This window comes from Gossypium hirsutum, chromosome D06, assembly GCF_007990345.1.
Source record: "Gossypium hirsutum isolate 1008001.06 chromosome D06, Gossypium_hirsutum_v2.1, whole genome shotgun sequence".
Taxonomy (NCBI): Eukaryota; Viridiplantae; Streptophyta; class Magnoliopsida; order Malvales; family Malvaceae; genus Gossypium; species Gossypium hirsutum.
This window is the reverse complement of record NC_053442.1, coordinates 58101753-58124106: the sequence shown is the minus strand read 5'-3', so window position 1 is coordinate 58124106 and position 22354 is coordinate 58101753. Positions and strand designations below refer to the sequence as shown.

The window sequence follows — 22354 nt, the reverse complement described above, 5'->3', positions numbered from 1 at the left end:
TATACACCATCAAACCAAGGTAACCTTTTCTAAAATTTAAAATAAGAGGAATAAAATGTATGTGTATGTAGAAGACGATGGCTGGCAAAGTGGTAGCTGGCGGTTTTTCTGACTATTCTGTTAGTTACACTAGTTTTTAACAGTACCAATGAATAAAATTTTTAAAAGAAAAGATCGATTTGCTCATTGATTTAACATACATGAATTAAATTGTCCGTTTTTAATAGATGAGGTAAAATGTAATTTAACTTCTAACCTTTATGATATTTTTATCTCATTATAAATTTAAAATTTGACTACAAAATGATTACTTCTTCATTTTTTTATTTAATTTTAATTAATTAGAAAACTACTATACTAGAAGAATAAGCCTATTTGTTGATAAATATGACAAAATTTTTGTACTCTTTATACTTTTAAAAATTATTCTTTCTGTTAACAATGTTATTAATCATAATTTAATTATTAAATAAGATAAGTAGAGATATTAAACTTGTAGAAATAAAATTCTAAGAACTAAGTTTCAAATGTTAAAAAAAAGTTTAATTGGGTAAAAAGTCCTCAAATTTTTTTTAAAAAGTAATTAAGTTCTTACTTTTTTTTCGCACTCATTTGGGTACTTGAACTTTTAAAATATATAAAAAAAGCCCTCAAACCTTTTCAAAAAAAAAATTAATTCCCTACTTTTTTTTGTACTCAATTGGGTACTTGAACTTTCAAAATGCATCAAAAAGACCCTCAAACTTTTTTAAAAAAAGCAATTAAACCCCTACTTTTATTAAAAATTAGAAAAAAAATTATAAAAAATTGAAATCTATAAATATTATTAAATTTTAATTAAAAAATAAAATATTAAAAATTAGAAAAAAATTAGAAAAAAATATAAAATTTGTAAAAAATATAAAAATTGTATAAAAATCGTAAAAAAATTATAAAATATATAGAAATATAAAAAAATTATAAAATTTTATAAAGTCGTAAGAAAATTATACAAAATGTAAAAAAATACAAATTTTGTAAAAGAAATTATAAAAATTATCATATACCAAAAGAAGCATTTTATAATTTTTCTATAACTTTTATTGGTTTTTATTTTTTTTATCATTTTTCACCACATGTCACGCTGTGTTGCGACATGTGATGACTTTAATTGAAAAAAAAAACTAGGGGTCATTAATTTTTTTTATGATTTTTATAAAATTTTACAATATTTTATTTTTTACGATTTTTATAAAAAACTCTAATTTTTTTAATAAATTTTAAATTTTTTATATTTTATTGAAATTTAATAATTTTTCTAAAATTTATTTTTTTATAATTTTTTTTCTAATTTTTAATAAGAGGGGGAGCTTAATTGCTTTTTTAAAAATTTTGAGGGTCTTTTTGGTGTATTTTGAAAGTTTAAGTACCCAATTAAGTGAAAAAAAAAGCAGGAGTTTAATTGCTTTTTTTTTGAAGAAGTTTGAGAGCATTTTTTTATGTATTTTAAAAGTTCAAGTGCTCAATTGAGTGAAAAAAAAGAGGAGCTTAATTACTTTGTTTTTCTTTTTTTTTAGTTTAAATGTTTTTTACACTCTCTTAAGCCTAAAAAAGAAAATAGAGAGATTGAGTTTGAGGAAAGAATTAAACCATATACAAAAAAAACTACAATTGCCCTCTTCATTACGCAGCTTCACTATTTGGGGACTTAATTGAACTTTTCAATTTTTTTTGAAGAGCTTAATGAGAATTTTCTAAAATATTTGGAGGAGCCTAATTGAAATTTTCAAAAAAGTTATGGGAGTTAATAAGAAATTTCCAAAATTTTTGAGAATCTCCGATTAATGTATGTATGTATGAGTGGATGATGTGATGGAGATTTTGGTTACGGCCAATGGGAGAGTAGAAATCGAAAACATATTCAACTCTGACGTTGAGAAAAATAATAAGAAAGGTCTTAGTCTACGGAAAGGGCGGTTGTTGGAAATGTGAATTAAGAGGTAGGAGCAGGAGTTGATTCATTATTTTATATTTATTACTATACTTATTTTTTTATTCTCATTTAAATTATTTTAAAAAACATATATATAAATTTGTATTTTATATTAATAATTGTTCGAATATATATTTATAAAACTTTTAAAAAATAATAGATATGATTATAGTAATAGTGATATTAGGAAAAAGAAAGTGATGAAATTGTGCTGCAAGACAGTAACGTCATGCATGTGATAAACTCTCACCATTTGTTATCAAGTTTTTTTTCTTTTTAAGCAATCATACACCTACAATCTTTTATCTAACAAATATTTTTCCGGGTAAATTAAATTAAATAGTAAATTAGCTTTGATTTTTTGATATAATTCTTTGAATTAATCATAATCCCTTTCTAATCCTTAAATAAGCGGATAGTATGTTTCAGTGCACTTGAACCTACATCCTCTTGTATTGGCAACAATACCTATATCAACTGAGCTAAGATTCAACCAGCAACCGATTTACTATTTAAAGTAACATATAATAATTAATTTGTCTATGTTGTAGTGAAAAAGACAAAATACTAACTATCTTCTAACACATGAGCCTCTACAATACTTTTACTAATAAGAAAAAATTAAAATTTAAATAAATTTCACCTCTAATTCAACAATTTTATAGGATAGAGATGTTAAATGTATGTAATTTTTATAAAATTTAAAATTAAATTTATAAATCTATTTTAAAATCCAAACTTTTTTATTATTTATATTTTAATTAAAATGTTTAAGTCTAAATATTATTCAAAATAATAAAAAAATAAAATTAAATATATGAATCCATATTATGGATAGTGAATGAATGTTAAATGTTAGGTGTTTGTTAAGTATTGGATACGACGAGTGGGGCGCACAAGCAAGCAGTCTCTTCTGTCTTTGTAAGTTGTAACACTTCTCTCCAGTCTCCCCACCTTTTTTATTTTCTTCTTTTAAATTGTTTTTATTAATATTAAAACTTGGATGCAAAGCTATCCGTGTCCAAAAACATTTATTTATTTGGTAAAAATTTCATAAATTAATTTTATTTGTTATTGAATTTTTTTTTTAAAATAATTATATGTCAAAAAATAAAAAAAAAATTATTTAAACTATCGTATTAAATTCACATTTAATCGAATCTTTGTTATTAATTAAAATAATCAATCAAGCTCCTCCGTTAATAGAATTCATGGTTAATCATGTTGGCTTTTAAAATAAATTGACGGACTAATTTGTGATAGTTTTTATTTTTATTTTTGTAAAACGTTAATTTTTTTTATAAAATTATGAAGCATATAATTTATTTATTTTTTAAAATCTAGAAATATAAAAAGACGTTCTAGAATAATAAAAATAAATCACTAGCATGCTTTGTTTGCTCATATCCACGATTTTAATTAGAATTATATTTTTCTATTTTCCAAACTCCACTATTCTCGTTTTTGTGACTTCTCATTCTCTTAAAATGAATGTGTTTGCCTATAAATGCCAATAAAGGGAGGGAAATTAAGTGGTTTAGATTCAAACGTTAGAATTACCGTTAGTCAACACTTCAAATCAACATTTCCTTCTTAAATTCCTTGCTCAATTTCATTTTCTTTTGCCTCGTAAAATTATTAAACATATAATAAAAACTCGGGTATTCTTTTTATAAATTTGAAGTTTAATTTTTTATTTTATTTTTTAGATTTTAAAATTTAGATCTAACGGTTAATATTGTTAAATTTATTGGCGTGACGTTTTAAAATAAAAAAACTCACTTGGTAATCATGTAATTAAAAAATGACGTTATAATGAACCAAAATTTAACAAAATAATTTTTAACACGGTTAACAGTTGGGCCTTAATTTTAAAATCTGAAAATTAAAGAGACAATTATTAAAAATAGAAATATAATGACTAAATTCCAAAATTTTAAAAGTATAAGAACTTATAGTATATTTTAACCTAAAATCTGAGTATTGCATTTTGTTGTTAAATAACTAAACTTTGATATAAATTTTTTTTGGTCCTATAATTGTTCATTAATACATGAGATTTATTTTAAATCTAAGTTATGATTTATTGATTAGGTATTTACATTCTCTAAGGAGATAATTTAAGTTTAAATTACAATTGTACCAATTTTTTTTTTTTTTTGGATTTTTTTGCAAATTTGAAACTTTCCTTTGTTATGACATAGCACTAATGATGTAGACGATCATGTGAATTACCATATCAGGAGTTGGTGTGGTCTGTAATGGTTTTATTAAATTACGATGGAATTTATCCAATTTGACAACAGAAGATAAGGGGGTTAAATTTATAATTTTTCCTAATTTTTAAATGAATTTAATGGAAAAATTTAACCAAAATACTAAAAAATATAAGATTAAATCCGCACAGATTGATAAGTAAATAAATTATCCTTAAATTATATTTCATCACTTCAAAATTTTATATTGAACCCTTGAAAATTTATAATATGATATGATAAATTTGATAATATTTTTGGTTAAAACCACACCAATGAATTATTATTAGTTTAATTATCCATTTATTTATTTTTTTAAAAGTATCCATTTATCTTTTTAATCAATTACATTTATACATTTATTATTGAATAATTAATACAATATTTAATACAAATTATACATTAATGGTTTAATTTTTCTAAACATATATGTATTTTCTTTTATAACATTAACATATTTTTCTTTAAAATATAATTAATATTATTATAATAATATTATTATCTTTTAATATTCGTAAAATACATCATTTAAAAATTGAACATAAAACCAATAAATTCAAATAATTTTTTTTACTATTTGTTGATATAATTTTATAAAATATTTTTATTCAAAATTGCATTATATATAATATTTAAATTTGTTTAATGGATTTAAAAGCGAAACTCACATTAAAAAAAAATTCCTTTCAAAAGAAAAATATTTCTTGACGCAAAATCAAACTTGTTAAGTCTGTAACATTTATTTTATATATTTTTTAAAAGGCATTTAATAATTAAAAAAACGCATAGAGTTAAATTAATATTCCAACTCATGAATTTACCTATTTATTTTAAAATCTAGAGGTGTCTATATATAGTTTAAAAAATCATGGCATGATTATTAACTAAATAAAAACATTTAGCAATTAAATCAATGGACCATATCCATATTAGTTAGGACCACCTAATTTGTCTATCTTAAGAAGAAATATATGATAAAAGTGTAATTAGTAAAAAGAATAAAATAAAAAATTGAAATCATTACATTTAAATTCATATCGAACGGATCCGAAGATAAAAATATCTATTATTTAATTTGAATTGAATTAGATCGATCGAGATGTACGGAACATGAATCGGTTTACATCATCTATTCTTAATTATATTAAAAGAAAAATAAAAAAAGAAAATAGATTAATAGAAAGACAAATTTAGAAAGTCACCATGTTCATGGATTCCTAAGTAAAAGCTTTTCTTACATAGACGGATAGCCGAACCTTTCTCTTTCTCTCTCTTTTAAAAAAAAAGAAAATTTTTAAAAAATACAAAAAAGAAAATATTACAATTTTTATTTTTAATATCTATTTTCATCTAAATTGATTTTCACTCACACGTCTATGCCTCTCTCTGTTTGATGCACAGAGTCCTTTCATTTACGCATGTATATATAGTTCCAACCCATTGGTATCAAAAACATTAGCTGCAACAAAAACAAAGAAAAAAAACCAAAAAAAAAAAAGAAAGAAAGAAAGGAGGGCCTTTTAAGCCCTCTCTCTTCTTATTATGCTTCTTCTCAGATCTTAGATTCTTTTACTTTTCCCATCTGGGTTTTTTTTTCTTTTGTAAATTTAATATCATCATCTCTTTAAAACTAAATAAAAACATAACCAGCAAAGGTTGTTGTTGTTTTTTTTTTCATTATTTGCTCTAATATCATTTCTGGGTATTGACTCTTTTATCTCATTTCTTATGAAGCTTGGGTCTTTCTTTGGTTTGGTTTTTAGGAATCCTGGATTGTTGGTCGATTGATAGTTGATCGGTAATTGGTCTCATGCTTTTCGATTGAATCCAACAGCACCCGATCTCTTTATATTGATATAAATAACCCGGCTTTGCTTGATTTTCTGTATTTTGATAAGGTATAGTTTCCTTTGTTTAATCTGCATTACAATGTTTTATGGTGGATTGTTCTTTAAGACATGATGTTGGATTCTGAATTGCCTTAAATTATGAATACCTTGCCTCGTTCTAGATCCGATGTTTCCTATCTTCTCTAGTTGAATTTTAATTGAACTGATCTAGGAGAAGACTTGATTTTTATGTTTCTTTTAGACAAAGGTGATTGTATGTTTATGATTGCCTGGAATTCCCTTGAACAATGATAAAAGATGATTGGATTTCTGTGTTCAGCATGGAAATGGAACTTGGCAAGCTTTTCATTGGTGGGATTTCTTGGGACACAAATGAGGACCGTCTTAGAGAATATTTTCAGACTTTTGGGGAAGTTGTTGAAGCTGTGATAATGAAGGATCGAGCTACCGGTCGTGCCCGTGGATTCGGGTTCGTCGTGTTTGCCGACCCGGCTGTCGCAGAAAGAGTTGTTATGGAAAAGCATATGATAGATGGTAGAACCGTAAGTTCCTACCTTTATTTTAACTCTCTTATAACATGATAAATTTGAAACCGTACTATTTTATTGGTTTCCTTTCATGTCATGAATCATATAACATAAAATTTAATGATTTAGAACTGGCAAGTTTCTTGTCCTGATTCATTTTGATGACATTCATTCATATTACTATGTTTTCTCTTAAGGTTGTATTAGCTTTATTAAACGATTTCTCCTTACATTTTTTTTTTTAAGCATATATTGTTCATTGTGAGGTTTGCTTGGCAACATGTTGCTATTGAGTAAGAACTACACTGGCAATATGTATTTCTCTTTCTAAGGCAAAAGTTGGCCATTGAGTCCTCAATATCTTGAATGTCAATTGCTTTATTTTGCAGTTTAAATCATCTGTAGGATTCGCTTTAAGTTGTAGAATAATTTTTTACGAGAACCGGTGCTTATTTTAGAACAGAAGGATTAATGCCAAGAAATAGTACAAACTTTCTTGTTACAATTGCGTTAAGAAGGCAAATTTGCTAATTTTGAAAAGGACCATTGGTAATAATTTAGCATCAAAGAGACTTTGCAACTTATGACCCTAGAGCGTTGCAAAATTACAATCTATATTATGTGGAAGAGCATATTATACATCGTTTTTCAAAGTTCCTCAACTGTGAATAGTATAGGTTTCCATGATGTGGAAAATAAAATTTGGGAAAGTTAAACAACTATGGGTGATGCCTATCTACATTAAGATTCAAAGGGTTTGTCCACTTGAGAAACTTGGATTTGTGTTGTTAAACTGAATTATGTTAAACTCCACTTTCTCTGTTCTGGTTTTCTCTTTCAGGTTGAGGCAAAGAAGGCAGTTCCTAGGGATGACCGTAACATTCTAAACAAAAGCAATGTTAGCATTCATGGATCACCTGGACCTGCTCGAACGAAAAAGATATTTGTAGGAGGGTTAGCATCTACAGTTACTGAGAGTGACTTTAAGAGGTATTTTGAGCAGTTTGGCACAATTACAGATGTTGTTGTGATGTATGATCACAATACTCAGAGGCCACGCGGTTTTGGATTCATAACTTATGATTCAGAGGAAGTTGTGGATAAAGTCTTGCAGAGAACATTTCATGAACTTAATGGAAAAATGGTTGAGGTCAAACGGGCTGTCCCCAAAGAATCATCTCCGGGGCCAAGTCAGAACCAGTTAGGTGGATATAACTTTGGTCTGAGTAGGGTCAATAGCTTCCTTAATGGTTACATGCAGAATTATAATGCTAGTTCAGTTGGAGGTTATGGTGTTAGAGCGGAAGGTAGATTTAGTCCAGTTACTGTTGGTCGGAATGGATTTCCTCCATTGAGCCCTGGTTATGGGATGGGACTGAATTTTGAACCAAATTTGAGTCCAAGTTATGGAGGAAGCTCAAACCTTAGTTCTAACCTCAGTTACGGACGGGGATTGAATGCTTCATTTAATGGAAAGCCAGACAGGTTTGCTAGCCTCCTTGGGTATGGTGGGGGCAGTGGAGGAAATAGTTCTATCTTAAACTTAGCAGGTCGAAATATGTGGGGAAATGGAGGTCTTAACCATGCTACTAACTCAAACTCTAGTCCTATTGTGGGCTCTGGAAGTGGGAATTCAGGTGTGAATTCTTTTGGCAGCATTGGAGCACTTTGGGATTCCTCTCCTACTTCAGGTCAAGGTGGAGCTGCTTTTGCTTACAACAGTGGCAATCTTAGATATGGAAGTGGAGACATTGTGGTTGGATCAGGAGGGATAGGCTATGATAGAAACAGTGCGGCCGGTGTTGCACAGGTATCATCCCAAGGTGCTTCAAATGGTGGTTATAATGGGGCTTATGCTGATATAGATGAAAATGGGTCATTTTATGGGGATTCCACTTGGCTCCCTTCACCCTTAGACCTACAGCGATCTAGTTCTTTTGGTTTTGGCCTGGGAAACTCAACTTCAGATGTTAGGACTAATAGCCCTACTGGCTACATTGGTGGTTATGGTGTTCCCAATATGCAGTCAGATAGAGGTAAGTTGATTTCTTTTCTCTTTGTCCGTTTCATTATTCTCCTTTTCTTTTTCCTCAGATAAGCTCATTGTTTTCTTATACTTATTAACGGCTCTCTGCATCTTTAGGATCTAGAACTCTGATCAACAGATGCAGGGAATGTGCACTAGTTTAGGCTGAAAGCATTTCTAACAATGTTAAACTAGTTTTACAGATGTATGTATTTATTAGTTTCCATTTACAAAATAATTAAATCTGGTTTGAGAATAAATGCTTCCTTGGCAGTTTCATTTTTCTTGTTGACCATCTTAAAGATGACATTGACCATATACCTTTCAGTACCTTTCTTTCGAACAGCATTAATTTCCTTCAAAAACTTGTGTTTGAAACAAGTTATTGCAAGTTAATAGTACATGCCATTTTCTAAATCTTGTCTACTTGCTACCTTGTTTTTCATGCATGCATAGACTGCATCATTGTCTATACTTAGTATAAGATTACACTGCAAACCATGTAAAACATTAATCAGTACTTGATACCTGGAGGTCCTCCCCATTTTAGGATAATGTTAGTAGTTGAGAAACAGATAATGTTAATTTCTGTGCTTTCCTTGTGGTACTCATTTCCTCTTAATCATCTTCTTTTCCAGGAATTGCTGCATAGGAGGAGGATGAAGCTATGATGTCAAATTCTAGGAAATTTGTATGGTGGAGCTGGTTAATGACTGTGATTTCTACATTTCCTTTGTGAAAATATTTCAGTTTTATATGGCAAAAAATATGAGTAGAGGTAATTTGGTTCACCTTGTTTGATGAAAAAACTTGATATAGAGATCAGTTGCAAAGGATTCATGTAAGGTTTGAGCATTTGAGGGTTCATTTTTATTTTTTTTTCTTTCAATACAGGTTTTCTTTACTGGGATTGATTAAGATGTAAAATCAAAATTGTGGGTATACACAGATTATGTATCATGCATCTCTTGGTGACATTGGGATACATATAAGAGAAGACCATTTTTTTTTCTTCCATTAATTTTAGAGTCGTTGGATATTGTGCTGATAAAATATTATCCAGTGAAGTTGCTGGGTTATTGTATTTTGTAGATTGAAATTGTAATGAGATATTTGGTTTGATTTTAATCTGCATTGTATAATTCTAGACTCCACAGAGATCCCCACTCTTTTGGGGATCCCCCAAGGCCTAGAATAATAAGACACAATCATACAAAATATGACCCTTGAAATTGAATGTGTGGTCATTTTTATCTCATCTTATCTAAACTTCTACAACTTCATAGTCACTTTCATAGATGCATCACTTACCACTAAGTGGTCCTTTCTAATTGGACATAAAATGATCATTTCTAGAGGTTCAAATAAAAATGCTTGTCAAGGTGTAATGTTAATCAATATTGAATCAATCATGTCTAACTTTTGCGAGAGCTGTGCAAGGGAGGCTCACATGTATCACATGTACAAAATAAAAGAGACCTATTGATTTCCACCATTTGATGGCAACAGTTTCACCAAGTTATTTAACCCAAAGTTTGCACCTTCATTTACATCTTAACACTCTCATTCCTGATCGTATATAATATATGCAGAAAAGGACTAAGATTGGGTCGTGTGCTTATTATTAACCGAATTCAGAAAAAAAAAAAAAGGAATAAAAAGTTAAAAAGAGAGGAGCAAAATATGTGAGACGTCTCTTTCTCTCTCTCATTTTCATGGCGGATAAAACGAGATCCCACTCTCATTTCTTGAACCTTCTCACATAACATTTTTCTTTGGTTTTTGCTGCTTCTTTCTCATCTCCTTATCTTTTTTTTTTCTTCATTTTCTCCTTTCTTCAGCTTCAGCTTTTTTTTTGTTCTATTATAATGGCTGTGGCTATGGCTTCTGCTGCTAATTGTGGTGTATACTTTTCAAGCAACACTAACAAGCTTAATTTTCCTGTTTTTGATTTCAAAAACCATTCTTGGTCTGCTGCCTTTGTCACCACACCACCCAACATTCTTGAGAAAAGAAGGTACCTTTCTTCAATCCAGTTCATTGTTAAATTTAGCTGCTTCTTTTTTTTTTTTTGCGCGGGGGTGGGGGGGAGGGTTAGTATCTGGATACTTCCTACTCTGGGTGCTGAAATTGTTGATTTGAGTACTCTTTAAGATGACTTTTCTGTTGCTTCAAGTAAAAACATCAATGCATTTGTAAATCCGACTGAAATGCATAAATCAGCTTATGGGTGTCTCCAATTAGAAGAAACGAATCATTATGTTAGGAACTGAATCATACATCGCAATTTAAGGCCCGTGGGACTCTTTCATTTATGCCAATGAAGAAACACACACACACACACACACTGCAGCTTGTCTAGCTTTGGCTGCAATTTTACAGCACAAATTATCCCATCCAAATGTTTCATCAATTTACTACGGTTACTTTTAAACTGGATTTTTGCTTGTTAAACATTGTTCGATAGTTTTTTTGTATCTTGATACCTAATCTCTTGCTAATTTGCATCTTCACTTTTAATCATTACAGTGTTAGATTGTCATTTTCAATGATGGGGATCATTCCACGAGCAACATCATCAGCCACAGCTGTGGAGGTATGGAAGAACAATGATATATATATGTATATATATTTGGCTGAATTTTAACTATGTATTAACTGGCTAAAGTTCCTATTCTTATGGTTGTATCCTTGAAGAGTGATGGAAGTTTCCAGGACACTGATACAGTTCCAACCCCCAAAGTTATAATTGACCAAGACTCTGATCCAGATGCCACCGTAGTGGAAATAACCTTTGGCGATCGGCTTGGAGCTCTTTTGGATACTGTATAAATCCATTTACTTAATTTGCTTTTCCTAATGAGATATTGGATCTTCACTTTTGTATGATAAGAATCTATCGTGTATAATCTAACTATTAGTGAATGAGTTGCAGATGAATGCACTAAAAAATCTGGGGTTGAATGTTTCTAAAGCAAATGTCTATCTGGATTCATCTGGGAAGCATAACAAGTTTGCCATCACTAAGGCGTAAGTCGTATGCCTTTTAACTTGTCTTCATCTTGCACTTTCTTGGAAACAGAATACAAACTTGTTGATCGTTTATAGCATTTTACATTTTCTGTAAGGTTTAGCTATCGGCAGTTAATGACTGTAATTTTCTTCTTGTTTGTTGTTAATCCTCCCCTAATTCGGCTTAATGATAAGTAGTTCTTATAATTATCGTCTAGGATTATTTTTAAGTGATTAAAGCTGTAATTGTACATGCTCCTAAATAACACAAACGTGACAATGGAATGATGTGTGAGCGTGTGAAGCATTACAAATTGTTTTAGTTTTAGAATCTTCAAGAGTTTATATCACCATTTTCCTTGAATTATTGGCCAGAATTATAACTCTTCATTTTTCTCGAACTAAAATCTTGTCATTGTGGCAAAGCGAATAGAATCATGGGATATTCAACTTCAGAAATTCAATGCAGTTAATAAAACACACTCAAATGAAAAGTGAATGTTAGTATCAGTTGTATTGTTATAATATCTATTTTCAATGCAACTTTACTAACATGGCATTGGTTCTTTTCTGTAGTAGTACTGGAAGGAAAGTTGAGGAACCAGAACTGCTTGAGGCAATACGTTTGACGATTATTAACAACTTACTTGAATATCATCCAGTAATCATCTATTCCTTTTTACTAATTCCTAATGAGAAATCTCCTAGTAAAAGCTATCAAATGTTAATTTGTGGTCCAGGAATCAAGTTCCCAGTTAGCTATGGGTGCAACCTTCGGCGTTGAGCCACCAAAAGAAAAGGTATATTCTTCTTGCAAAGTTCATCTTTTCTGCTCACTCAGTAAGTTCAGCATTTTCCTGTGTTGAATGTTTGGTGAAACAAGTTTTACGGTAGCTACAAGAAGACTGTTACGTTGAAATTTGTTGTAATCCCAAAAGATATTTTCCATGCTTGCAACAGAGACTGATGCAGCTGATCATAAATGATATGAATTGTCCATAAACTATTAAGCTGAGAATGATATCCCACAATAACCTTGGTCCTTGGTTTAAATTTTGCTTTGCTGGGATTCCTCAGGTTGATGTGGACATTGCAACCCACATAAGAGTTGATGATGATGGTCCTGATCGTAGGTAATGGATGCTGTAGTCAAATGCATTCACTACCTTTGTAATTTTGATAGCTTAATTAAGATTATAGGCCTTGGCACCATACTTGTTTATTAAAATGAAAGAGATGATATGTTCTGGCTTGCAGTATTGGTTCATTTCTGTATAACTTTGTTTCGTAAATAAATTTGGTTCAGCTTGCTCTATGTGGAGACTGCTGACCGTCCAGGGTTGCTGGTGGATCTTGTCAAAATTATTACTGACATCAACATCACCGTTGAGTCTGGGGAGTTCGACACTGAGGTGAGCCAGTTACTCATTCTCTTCCGTATGTTGTCATCTTGAATTAGCCTAATGATATTAGTTTTCTCGCTTTTACCTTTGAGACATAGGGGTTGTTGGCAAAGGCAAAGTTTCACGTCAGCTACAAGGGTAAAGCTATCATCAGGCCTCTGCAGCAGGTAAAGAGCAATGAACACTAAGTTTAACCCATACTGCACATTTGTTGCGGGGTTTGTAAAGAAGGTCAAAGTAGAGTTCTACAATTGCAATCTGTATGTATGGTATTAATCATTTAGGTAAGGTAGGGCATACATCGTAATTGCTTGCTATGATGTCATTTTAATGAGTGGTTTGATTGCATGAAATCTGGCAGGTTCTTGCTAATAGTTTACGATATTTCTTGAGGCGTCCTACTACGGAGGAGGCGAGTTTTTGAGTCACCATGATGATGCTATAAGCCTTGCCTAGCTAAACCATGTTTAGGAGCTTACATCATCAATTGAGTTTAGAATTATCTTATTATATCCCCTCCAATTGAATTGGCCAACAGGGTGAATATTATAGCTTGTTCTTCACAACAATCCTCTCTTCTCTTCTGTAAGAATTCTTCAATTATCCTTTTAGTATTATTGTTGCAATGAACGATATTAATCCCACCATTTTTCTAGAACTTGCTTTGCATTATGGTCATCCTAAGAGGAGTCGTGAATCCCACGTTGGATGTGTACTAAAGTTGATCCTAAGATACAAGGGTTTATATCATCTTCAACTTACGACTTTTGAGGTATCTTTGGTCAACAAAACCGTGTCACTAACAACAACGAGCGCTCATTCGAGTGGTGGGGATACAAGTGTTTATACCACCTTCAACCGATGAGGTGCTTTTCATGGATAAAACCATGAGACCCAATGGACCGAAACAGATAATACCTTGCAAGAAGATATTCAGGGAAAAAGATATGGTTTATTACGTAAATCACTGTCTCATCATATTACATAACAGTAGAAAACAAAAGCCCTGCAGGAAAATGGGGGTAGAAAGAACAAGTGGAGGGGAAGTGGAAAGCAAGAAGGAAATATGTTTAACATTCGAAAATTTATAGTCATCTAAATTTGATTTTCTTTTCTTTAACCCCCTTCCAATCCCCCTCAAATTCATTTACATCTTCTAATTTCTATTCCATATGAGTCTCTTCTTCAGCCACCGTATATGATAAAAGCAAAGCATGAACGAGTAAAAACAAATGTTATTCAAACAAATGAAGACATGGAGAAGAAGAAATATCAGCAAATTCAGTGGAAACTTGATGGAAAATCGTTAAAATGGATAAGCATCAGGATGAACAGCAACCACCCGATTTGGGTGCCTCAGTAGCAGGTTCTTGGTTCTCATCCCCTTGTAAAACCACGGTCTTCCCATCCAATGGTGCGTCCTGCTTCTTGAGCTCATGAGACATCATAACTTTCCGGCTCAATATGTTGTAGATCTCTTTAACGACAGTCTGAAATGCAGCCGCTACATTCGAGGAATCAAGTGCAGAAGTCTCCATGAAAAATAAACCCTGTGCCTCTGCTAAGGCCTTCCCTTCGGCTGTGGATACTTCCCTGGCATCCCGGAGGTCCGACTTGTTGCCTACTAAAATGGTGACTACATTCATGTCTGAGTGAGCTGTTCAAAATGTCAAAGCACACAATTCAGTACTTAGCCAGCATGGGCTAAAAACAACAAATCTATAATAGTGGCTGGGCATGGAAAGGAAACACCACCTAGTTACAAAAATTTGCGACAATATGGCTCAACAGTCAGAAAACAAAATTTAACCCATTTTGGATTGGTGAGTTTCGGTAAAAAATTATAGAAACGAGATTCACGATGAGAGGGTTTGCGTATGCATTATAAGTATAATCAACAAAAGCACAAAAGTTAATCATGGTTCTTACTTTGAAGTTCATTTAACCATCTACCAATGCTATCGAAAGTCTGTCGTCTGCTGATGTCATACACAAGAAGAGCTCCAACTGCACCTCGGTAATATGCAGATGTAACGGCCCTGAAGCGCTCCTGACCAGCCGTATCCCAGATCTGTGCCTTAACTTCCTTCCCATTTATATCCAACTTCTGAGTTTGAAACTCTACTCCTATGGTTGACTTTGAATTTGGGTAGAATTCATTCCTAGCAAATCTTGCAAGTAAATTCGATTTCCCAACAGCTGAATCACCAACTAGTACGATCTTGAAAAGGTAATCCTCAGTTTTTTCTTCCTCTGAAACAAAAGCCATTTTACAACCTTCCTACGAGTGTCACTCTATATAACCATATCAACAATGAAAAGCACTCGGAATTAAGTTTCTTCTCTGGTACTCGAAGTTATCACCTAAGAAGCACCAACCTTGTATCCTGTTCAAGAACAGAAACGGGTTTACCGAAGAAAAGAATAAAGGCAAGCTGGAAAAGGAAGCTAAAATAGGAATAAAGAGTACAAATGTGTCATTCAGCAATTGCTTACATGAATAAAAATACCTTTCTTGTGAAGCAAATATTAGGTCAATTGAATAAAAAAGGAATAAACTCTACTCCACTTTCACCCTCCTGCAACATAGACAAATCTATCCTGAGCGCCCTACGCATGTAGTACTAATCACTTTCCTAGTGAATATGTACGTTATGGTTCCTGCAGTAACAAGAGGAGGGCCCTCATGTAAAACCAACCAAAGTACTAATCGTTACAGTACAGGGTAAAACAACTGTCTGTCTCCGACTAAAATATTCAAGACAAGTAAAATATTTATCAGAATTTGAAAAGCAAACAATTAAGTGAAACAAGTAATATGCAACTCATTAAAGTCTTTTAATTATATAGTTCCTTAGAAGGCAAGGAACAGTACCTTGATCTCTCCAACTTGCTAACACCTTGCCTCGCACCTGAAATCCCAGTTAAGCTCCTACTGCTTAGATTTTAGAAGCTCAAAACAAGGACATATTATAAATGCCAGATCATTCATGTGAAATATCCAAATAATCGATTGGAAATAAAAACACAACTCACCCAACAACCGTGACAGATTAATAGCTCACCTAAGATTCCTAATCCTATGTTTAGTCCTTGCCCTTAACCAGTAAAACATCACATCATTTTTGTATAAACTTTAAAAGTTAACAGATATAAGTGTCATTAGATAACAAAAAACTAGAGGCCAAATTTGGAAGCAAAGAACTGATAATTGATAAGATCTTTTGAACAGCAATTATAAAGCTATGAAATCAATCATAAGCAATAAATCATCTGCAAGGGCAATATAAGATGTTTGATTGAATAATATGCATCAACTATGCACTAGACCTTATAAGATAACATGTGATAGTTCAATCTTTTGAATATTACCACTGGACCATGGTACGGAAACAACATAGAACTTCATATATAAACAAGCCCTTGTGCTTTCACTTCTAAATGTAAGAATTCTTTTAAAAAGTTATTTTTTGTCTTATTCTTTGTTTTAATCATTAGAGATGCTGAAAAACTCAGTCTTTAAAAGGTTTCATATATTTTTCAATAGGAGTCATTTAAAGAGTTAAATTTAAGGATTGAAAACTTTTACTGCTATGTCAACAGCTCATAAAAATTCACTGAAACACAGAAACTCTGATTGTATGAACTAGAGAACTTTGAGCAGGAAGTAAGCTATAGATCCAAGTAAATCAATTTCAACATTCAAAGAAAAAAAAATATGCTCTTGATCATAAAGTAGAGCATCTGCATCTTGCAAAGAGAGATCAAATTATAGCATACTAGACTCAGTTTTGCATCAAAGAGACACCAGTAGAAACTAAATCACCAAGCAAACTGCCCTTTTATTTTATATTTTGCAATTGACTAAAAGGCTAGAACCAAGTTCATATATGGAACAGCCAGTTAACTCTTTCCATAAAAGAAGAAAAAAAACCTTAAAAGCACCGAACCATTATAACTAAGTCTAGAATATCCAAATGAATTAGAGCAGAAAAAATCGATTTTGATATGATCAAATCTTAAAAACCATGAATTTAAGCAAGGTATTGACAAAACAGAGATTAGCAAAAACATACAAAGTAATAGTTAGTAAGAAAAAAGAACAAAAATGTGATTGAGAAATGATCTAGAAACAAGCAAAATACAAAACCCAATTCGTAAATCTCATCAAATATTAATACAAAAAAAGGGACTTAAAAATCTAAAGAAAAAGAGATCGTGTTTGTTTACACTCACCAGCTATAAGAAGAATTTCAGGGGGCTCCCCTTACCCTTCTTCTTTTTTTCTCTACCAGGAATTACGATCAAATAAAAGAGTTAACAATGGATCTGATTATATGATAATGTCAATGGCTTAGAGATACAAATTCAAAGGATTTAAGGGTTAGGCTTTTCCAAGGAGGTGAGGGAGCCGAGTGCAGAGACGAGACAACCCCAGATTTGCATTTACTCTGGTTACTGGTTTAGCCACCCCTTAATTTCCTGGGCTTATTTTTTGGGCCTTATATTCCCCTTGGACTTCATCATAGATAAAAAAGGGTGTCTCTTTCCATATCTTGACAAAGAATTGGTTTTCAATGCGTATGAAAGTTGAAAACTTTAGTTGTGGAGAAACCATATGCAGAAAACTATAGTTGAAATGAAGCAGGAATGTTTGAGCACCTAGGGTAAAGACTAGAGAAGGATGTCCTTCCAGTACTACTAATAGTGATGGAAAGAGGAATGTATGTTGGTTTTGCTTTGAACTTCCCACATAAAAAGCCAGATTATGATATGGACTTATATGGCTGACTGATCATGTTCTTAAATGGTAGGGGCCATGGAAGACTAGAGCATAGCTAATATTTAGCCAACATTTATCATTTTGCAGGTGCCTTATCTACACAAAAGCTTAAGCTTTGTTTGGTTTTGTGTCATAAAATGCAGTTGACATTGCCAACCTTGTTCAGTAGATGGTTTCGGCGGTATTGCAGTTTGGTGATGCAGAAAGGACCCACCTCCCATACCCCATTACCACCTTTCATTTTGCCTAGGTGCACGAACTTACAGCTACTGCTGCTGCTGTAGCAGCTAAGGTGAAAACCTTGGCCGCTTCCTTGTGGTTAAATGTAATGTTTTGGCTCTCCAAAACTAACTGGACCACCTTCCATGGTTTTGACTTTTGTACACCAAAATCTGTGCCAAAGGATTTATTTCATCTATTGCATTCATTGTTTTTTGGTACTCATGGATCAGACATCAAATGAGATTGATAATAAGACTCGAACTTTAATTCTTTTCTAAAACGTTAATGAGTACTCAATCAACTGGAATAATCATATATTATCTGTATGTACTGTAGCACATTTTAACTATATGCCGACAAAACAAGAGTAGACATTGTTTGATTCGGTGACAGATATGAGGGTAAATAAAATAGATGGTCATAAATTTCTCCCTAACATTGAAAATGAAGGGGCAAGATCAAAAGTTGAGGGCGTGCTTGATCACACACACTTGGTAAATAGGTTGCCGACAGTTTGATAAGATATTACCTAGGATACCAACACTTTAGGTGCCCTGAGCTAGCACAATTCTATCAATCTTGGTTCTACTGGGCCTTTGTCAAATATAAAAATGTTCCAAGCAAACTCTCAACTTTACACTTCTGCCTACTGCACTGATCTTTTGATCATGTAATTCTGTGAAAAGCTTGGGCCTTTTGGTTTATGCTTACATATTAACAAAAAAAAAATCAAATCTTGCAAGATTACTGGTTTAATTAGATATTGAATTAAAAGCTTAATATAAGGTGAACACTGGTTCTGGTTGCCATGAAATGAGGAAAGACTTTGTTCTTTCCTATTCCGAACAGCTACATTTTGTTGATCTTAAGTTACAGTTACCTCAATTTCGACCACATAATTATGTCCATTCTTGTTTCCGTGGGTAGTCATGTTTCAAACTTGATCATAGAAATATGGATTATATTCAAGAAGCCTTTCACTTATATTCTTATTTGTTGTTTGTTGATGTCTTTATGTAGCAAGTTGGGTTGTTAAAGAGTTGTATGATAGGGTGATACTAAGAGGGTCGAAGCGACACTTTTTGATACTAAGGGCCAGTAGCAATGTTTTTAAAAAGTACTTTTAAAAAGTGTTATGGAAAAGTATTTTGAGAAGTATTTTTGATAAATTTAGTTTAAGATTTGAGTGTTTAGTATTGTTTTTAAAATGTCCATTTTAGATATGATATTATCAAATAACAAATATGCATTTAAATAATATTCAAATTAGTTAATATTATTATGTTTTAGTAAGAATATAAAAAATAATTTATTATGACTTATTATTAATTTTTTAATATATGAAATATAATTTTTAAATATTTTTAAGCAATAAATATTAATTATTTATAAAATTTAATTAGAATATATAAACTATATTTTAAATATGACCATTAAATATTTGTAATTAGATATTAACACATTTATATTATTTTAAAAAATACATTTTTATTTTTAATTAATGGTTTTAACAAAGAAAAAAAAAAGAAAGGGAAAATACTATGTTGTTGGAGGTGTGAAAAAGTAATTAAGCATTAAAAATGCTTTTGGGATAGAAAAAGTTAAAAATTTTAACTTTTCTATTTCAAAAGCTCAAAATTTCAATCAAAAATAACTTGTTTAATATAACTTTTTTTAAAAAAAATGTTTTTCAAGCCAAAAATACTTTTTTTAAGTATTACTAAACAAGTCATAACTCAATATTTTTATAAAAGGGAAAGCTAAATAGAAAGGTCAAACCTAAGGTAAACTCAGGGCTCCTTTAGTTTGTCATTGCATGCTAGTGAGGTGCAGTTGGGGGGGGGGGGGAATGGCAGCAACCTCACTAGTCAGCCTTTTGGTTCAACATGCCAGTCCGGTGAGAAGCAGCCTCCACCACGCTGGTCAGCCCCAAATCAACTGGCGATTTTTGGTCTGGTAAGAATTTAGCAACTTCAGTTGCTTTTTCTTTTCCTCTTTTACCCATATTATTTCTTTTGTTTCTTTTCCTCTTTTGTTTCTTCTGATGTTTGGTTACTGTTCTTCTCCTCTTTCCCCTTCCCCTTGGGTTGCAAATCAGTTTGGTCAAGGTGATGGTGGTGGGTTAACATGCATTTCTCCTTTTGCAGATTTCAACTATTGCTGGTGAATTGAGATACACCGATGCCATGAAACTGCAGAATCAGACTAGCTGGAGAGCCGCATTCACCTAGGGCTGCTCACGCTGCAGCCGCGGTTGGCACCATGGTTGTGTTTCAGGTCTGTAAAACAGCAGAATCATCACTAAAGATTGCTGCATTTATATCATTTTATGGTGTATTGGTTATTTTATTGGTTTATTTGTTTCATTGGCTAGGGTGGAATAGGACCAGCTGGTCATTCTACTGATGATCTTTACGTGCTTGATCTGACCAATGATAAGTTTAAATGGAATCGGTGAGTTCCAGTTCTTTGGTTTTCGGCTATTTCTCATCGCGAATTGCTGTTGTTTTGATATAATCTAATTATATTTCCAATTTGGCGGTTTATTTTTGGCTAGAGTTGTTGTGCAAGGGCAGGGACCTGGACCTCGCTATGGCCATGTTATGGATTTGGTTGCACTGAGATATCTTGTCACTGTAAGCGGCAATGATGGTATGAACATTTCACTTTCCAGCTTTATTTAATTTTGTTAAAAGTGACCTGAATGCATTGAAACAAGAAGTTTTGGATATTGGTCAACTTATTCATTTTGATGATCATTCTTCATTCTTCTACAGCAATATCCTTATGCTAGTAAATCCTTTGGAATGACTTATATATATTGCTTGTCTTATTATGTGGCAACTAAGATCAAAGCATTGTCAATTTGTGATTTTTCGTGTTCATCCGGTGATTTCCTCTTGGTGATGTTTATTTGGTTGCATTAACATTTGAGTAATGGTTCTTTTATTTTTAAATAGGAAAATAAGTTCTTTCAGATGCATGGGCTTTGGATACTGGCCAGAAACCATATGTATGGCAGAGACTAAACCCTGAAGGCGATAGGCCTTCTGCTAGAATGTGAGTTTGTTTATTTCAATAATATAAACAAGCCATCAACTTGTGTATGTTTGCACAATTTGCGTTCTAGATGTTCCAATTACCTCTACTTTTGTTATAGGTATGCGATTGCTAGTGCCCGCTCGGATGGCATGTTTTTACTTTGTGGTGGAAGAGATTACTCTGGGGCGGTATGATCAATCCTTGTATAACATGTACTTTATGCATAATACATTACGATTACAAATGGAGATGATAAAGTGGACTCAGAAGGTGATTCATCAAATAGTGAGTCATTGTCTCAAGATTCAAGTACTTCAAACAGTGAAACTGAGAGACACTTGGAGAATGTAAAACTGAAGTCTATGAAGAAGGAACAAGAGTCTAAGGGCATAGTTTGGTCTCATGAGCTCCTCAAATCTCAATCAGATGCTGTGAACAGGAAGAGATTGGTCTTAAATTTTTTTACAATACTTGAAATTGTTGTTTATTGTTGCTCCATTTTATGGATCGTTAGGTGATAGTTGGTCCTTTAGTGATATAATGAAATGCATGTCTGAGTGAATTCACTAGCTAAATGTTTTATGATCAATGCTGCAAACTTTTGCTTCTAAAGATGCTTGTAGTGGGAATTTTTGTTGTTAGACTCCTGTGACTTCTTTTATGACTCTTCAATGGTCTGATCAATAAGTCTTTGTTTTGAATGGTTTTCTTTTGTTGCAAAGTATGGTGCACAGGATGAATTCAGTTTTATGCTGTATTTTAAAATGCTATGTTGTATGTATGCTGATCTGCATTTCATTCTCTTGTGTTCATTGTCTGGTGATGTTCAAATTGTCAGGGAGCTTGTTACAAATACTTTTTAAAATGTCAACAACATTCTATTTCAGCGTATACCTTTTTTTTATTCTTGCTATGTCTGGTGTTTGACATTCTTGCTATGTCAACAACAATAATCTTTCAATAATGAATTAAACCCCTATAATTAAATATATGATTAATTTTGAAATATTAAATAAAATAAATTTTTGAATTTTTCTCTACTTTTAATTCATTTTTAATTATTTATTATTGAAAATAAATATAATTTTAATAATTTTTAATAATTTATTAATTTTATAATTGTTAAATAATTTTAAAAACTTCTATTATATATCATTTTTAATCTAATGTCCTTAAAAGTCAATTTTCTATTTTCACCTCATCGCTACAGCTGCGTTTGAATCCAAACACATACTCTACCGCTGTTTTAATCTCACTGCTAC

General features: G+C 31.9%; 3 protein-coding genes and 1 long non-coding RNA gene across 24 annotated transcripts; 3 read left to right on the top strand and 1 right to left on the bottom strand.

Annotated features, from left to right (window-relative positions):
• Positions 1–5589: 5589 nt before the first annotated feature.
• Positions 5590–9758, top strand: LOC107910091 (heterogeneous nuclear ribonucleoprotein 1). Of its 2 annotated transcripts, XR_001687465.2 has the most exons (6): positions 5613–5882; positions 5991–6125; positions 6397–6619; positions 7446–8640; positions 9269–9408; positions 9525–9758. XR_001687465.2 is itself a non-coding variant. In XM_016837842.2 (5 exons), the coding sequence occupies exons 3-5, from the start codon at positions 6398–6400 to the stop codon at positions 9280–9282; spliced, it is 1431 nt and encodes a 476-aa protein (XP_016693331.1). In that variant the 5' UTR covers positions 5590–5882; positions 5991–6125; position 6397; the 3' UTR covers positions 9283–9758. The 2 variants fall into 2 exon arrangements, 1 of the variants encoding a protein (XP_016693331.1); XM_016837842.2 differs by having other exon boundaries at positions 5590–5882; positions 9269–9758.
• A 375-nt stretch (positions 9759–10133) lies between these two features.
• Positions 10134–14145, top strand: LOC107910092 (ACT domain-containing protein ACR11). 2 transcript variants are annotated; one of them, XR_001687466.2, is made up of 11 exons: positions 10134–10647; positions 11160–11226; positions 11328–11456; positions 11566–11660; positions 12219–12303; positions 12383–12442; positions 12720–12775; positions 12949–13054; positions 13144–13212; positions 13407–13630; positions 13702–14145. XR_001687466.2 is itself a non-coding variant. In XM_016837843.2 (10 exons), exons 1-10 carry the CDS (start codon positions 10499–10501, stop codon positions 13467–13469), a joined length of 879 nt encoding a protein of 292 aa, XP_016693332.2. In that variant the 5' UTR covers positions 10134–10498; the 3' UTR covers positions 13470–13689. The 2 variants fall into 2 exon arrangements, 1 of the variants encoding a protein (XP_016693332.2); XM_016837843.2 differs by lacking the exon at positions 13702–14145 and having other exon boundaries at positions 13407–13689.
• On the bottom strand, positions 13978–17933 carry LOC107910093 (ras-related protein RABA5a). Of its 19 annotated transcripts, none has more exons than XM_041095957.1 (6): positions 17282–17774; positions 16082–16143; positions 15921–15980; positions 15542–15706; positions 14975–15432; positions 13978–14702 (listed from the first exon to the last, which is right to left on the bottom strand). In XM_041095957.1, exons 5-6 carry the CDS (start codon positions 15312–15314, stop codon positions 14368–14370), a joined length of 675 nt encoding a protein of 224 aa, XP_040951891.1. In that variant the 5' UTR covers positions 15315–15432; positions 15542–15706; positions 15921–15980; positions 16082–16143; positions 17282–17774; the 3' UTR covers positions 13978–14367. The 19 variants fall into 19 exon arrangements, with proteins under 19 accessions (XP_040951891.1, XP_040951888.1, XP_040951892.1 ...); XM_041095954.1 differs by having other exon boundaries at positions 15556–15706; positions 17282–17773; XM_041095958.1 differs by having other exon boundaries at positions 15556–15706; positions 15921–15957; positions 17282–17773.
• A 1899-nt stretch (positions 17934–19832) lies between these two features.
• LOC107910090 (uncharacterized) lies at positions 19833–21793 on the top strand. Its single transcript, XR_001687464.2, has 6 exons — positions 19833–20006; positions 20198–20327; positions 20425–20504; positions 20608–20702; positions 21011–21110; positions 21211–21793. It is a non-coding gene; the product is annotated as an uncharacterized lncRNA (long non-coding RNA).
• Positions 21794–22354: the final 561 nt, after the last annotated feature.

Coding starts and splice junctions, on each gene's coding strand:
- LOC107910092 (XM_016837843.2), top strand. CDS start 10,499: ATGGCTGTGGCTATGGCTTCTGCTGCTAATTGTGGTGTATACTTTTCA. Junction 10,648..11,159: donor AACATTCTTGAGAAAAGAAG/GTACCTTTCTTC, acceptor TAATCATTACAG/TGTTAGATTGTCATTTTCAA. Junction 12,443..12,719: donor TTGAGCCACCAAAAGAAAAG/GTATATTCTTCT, acceptor GGGATTCCTCAG/GTTGATGTGGACATTGCAAC.
- LOC107910091 (XM_016837842.2), top strand. CDS start 6,398: ATGGAAATGGAACTTGGCAAGCTTTTCATTGGTGGGATTTCTTGGGAC. Junction 6,620..7,445: donor ATATGATAGATGGTAGAACC/GTAAGTTCCTAC, acceptor TTTCTCTTTCAG/GTTGAGGCAAAGAAGGCAGT.
- LOC107910093 (XM_016837852.2), bottom strand. CDS start 15,314: ATGGCTTTTGTTTCAGAGGAAGAAAAAACTGAGGATTACCTTTTCAAG. Junction 14,703..14,974: donor ATGGTTAAATGAACTTCAAA/GTAAGAACCATG, acceptor CATTTTGAACAG/CTCACTCAGACATGAATGTA.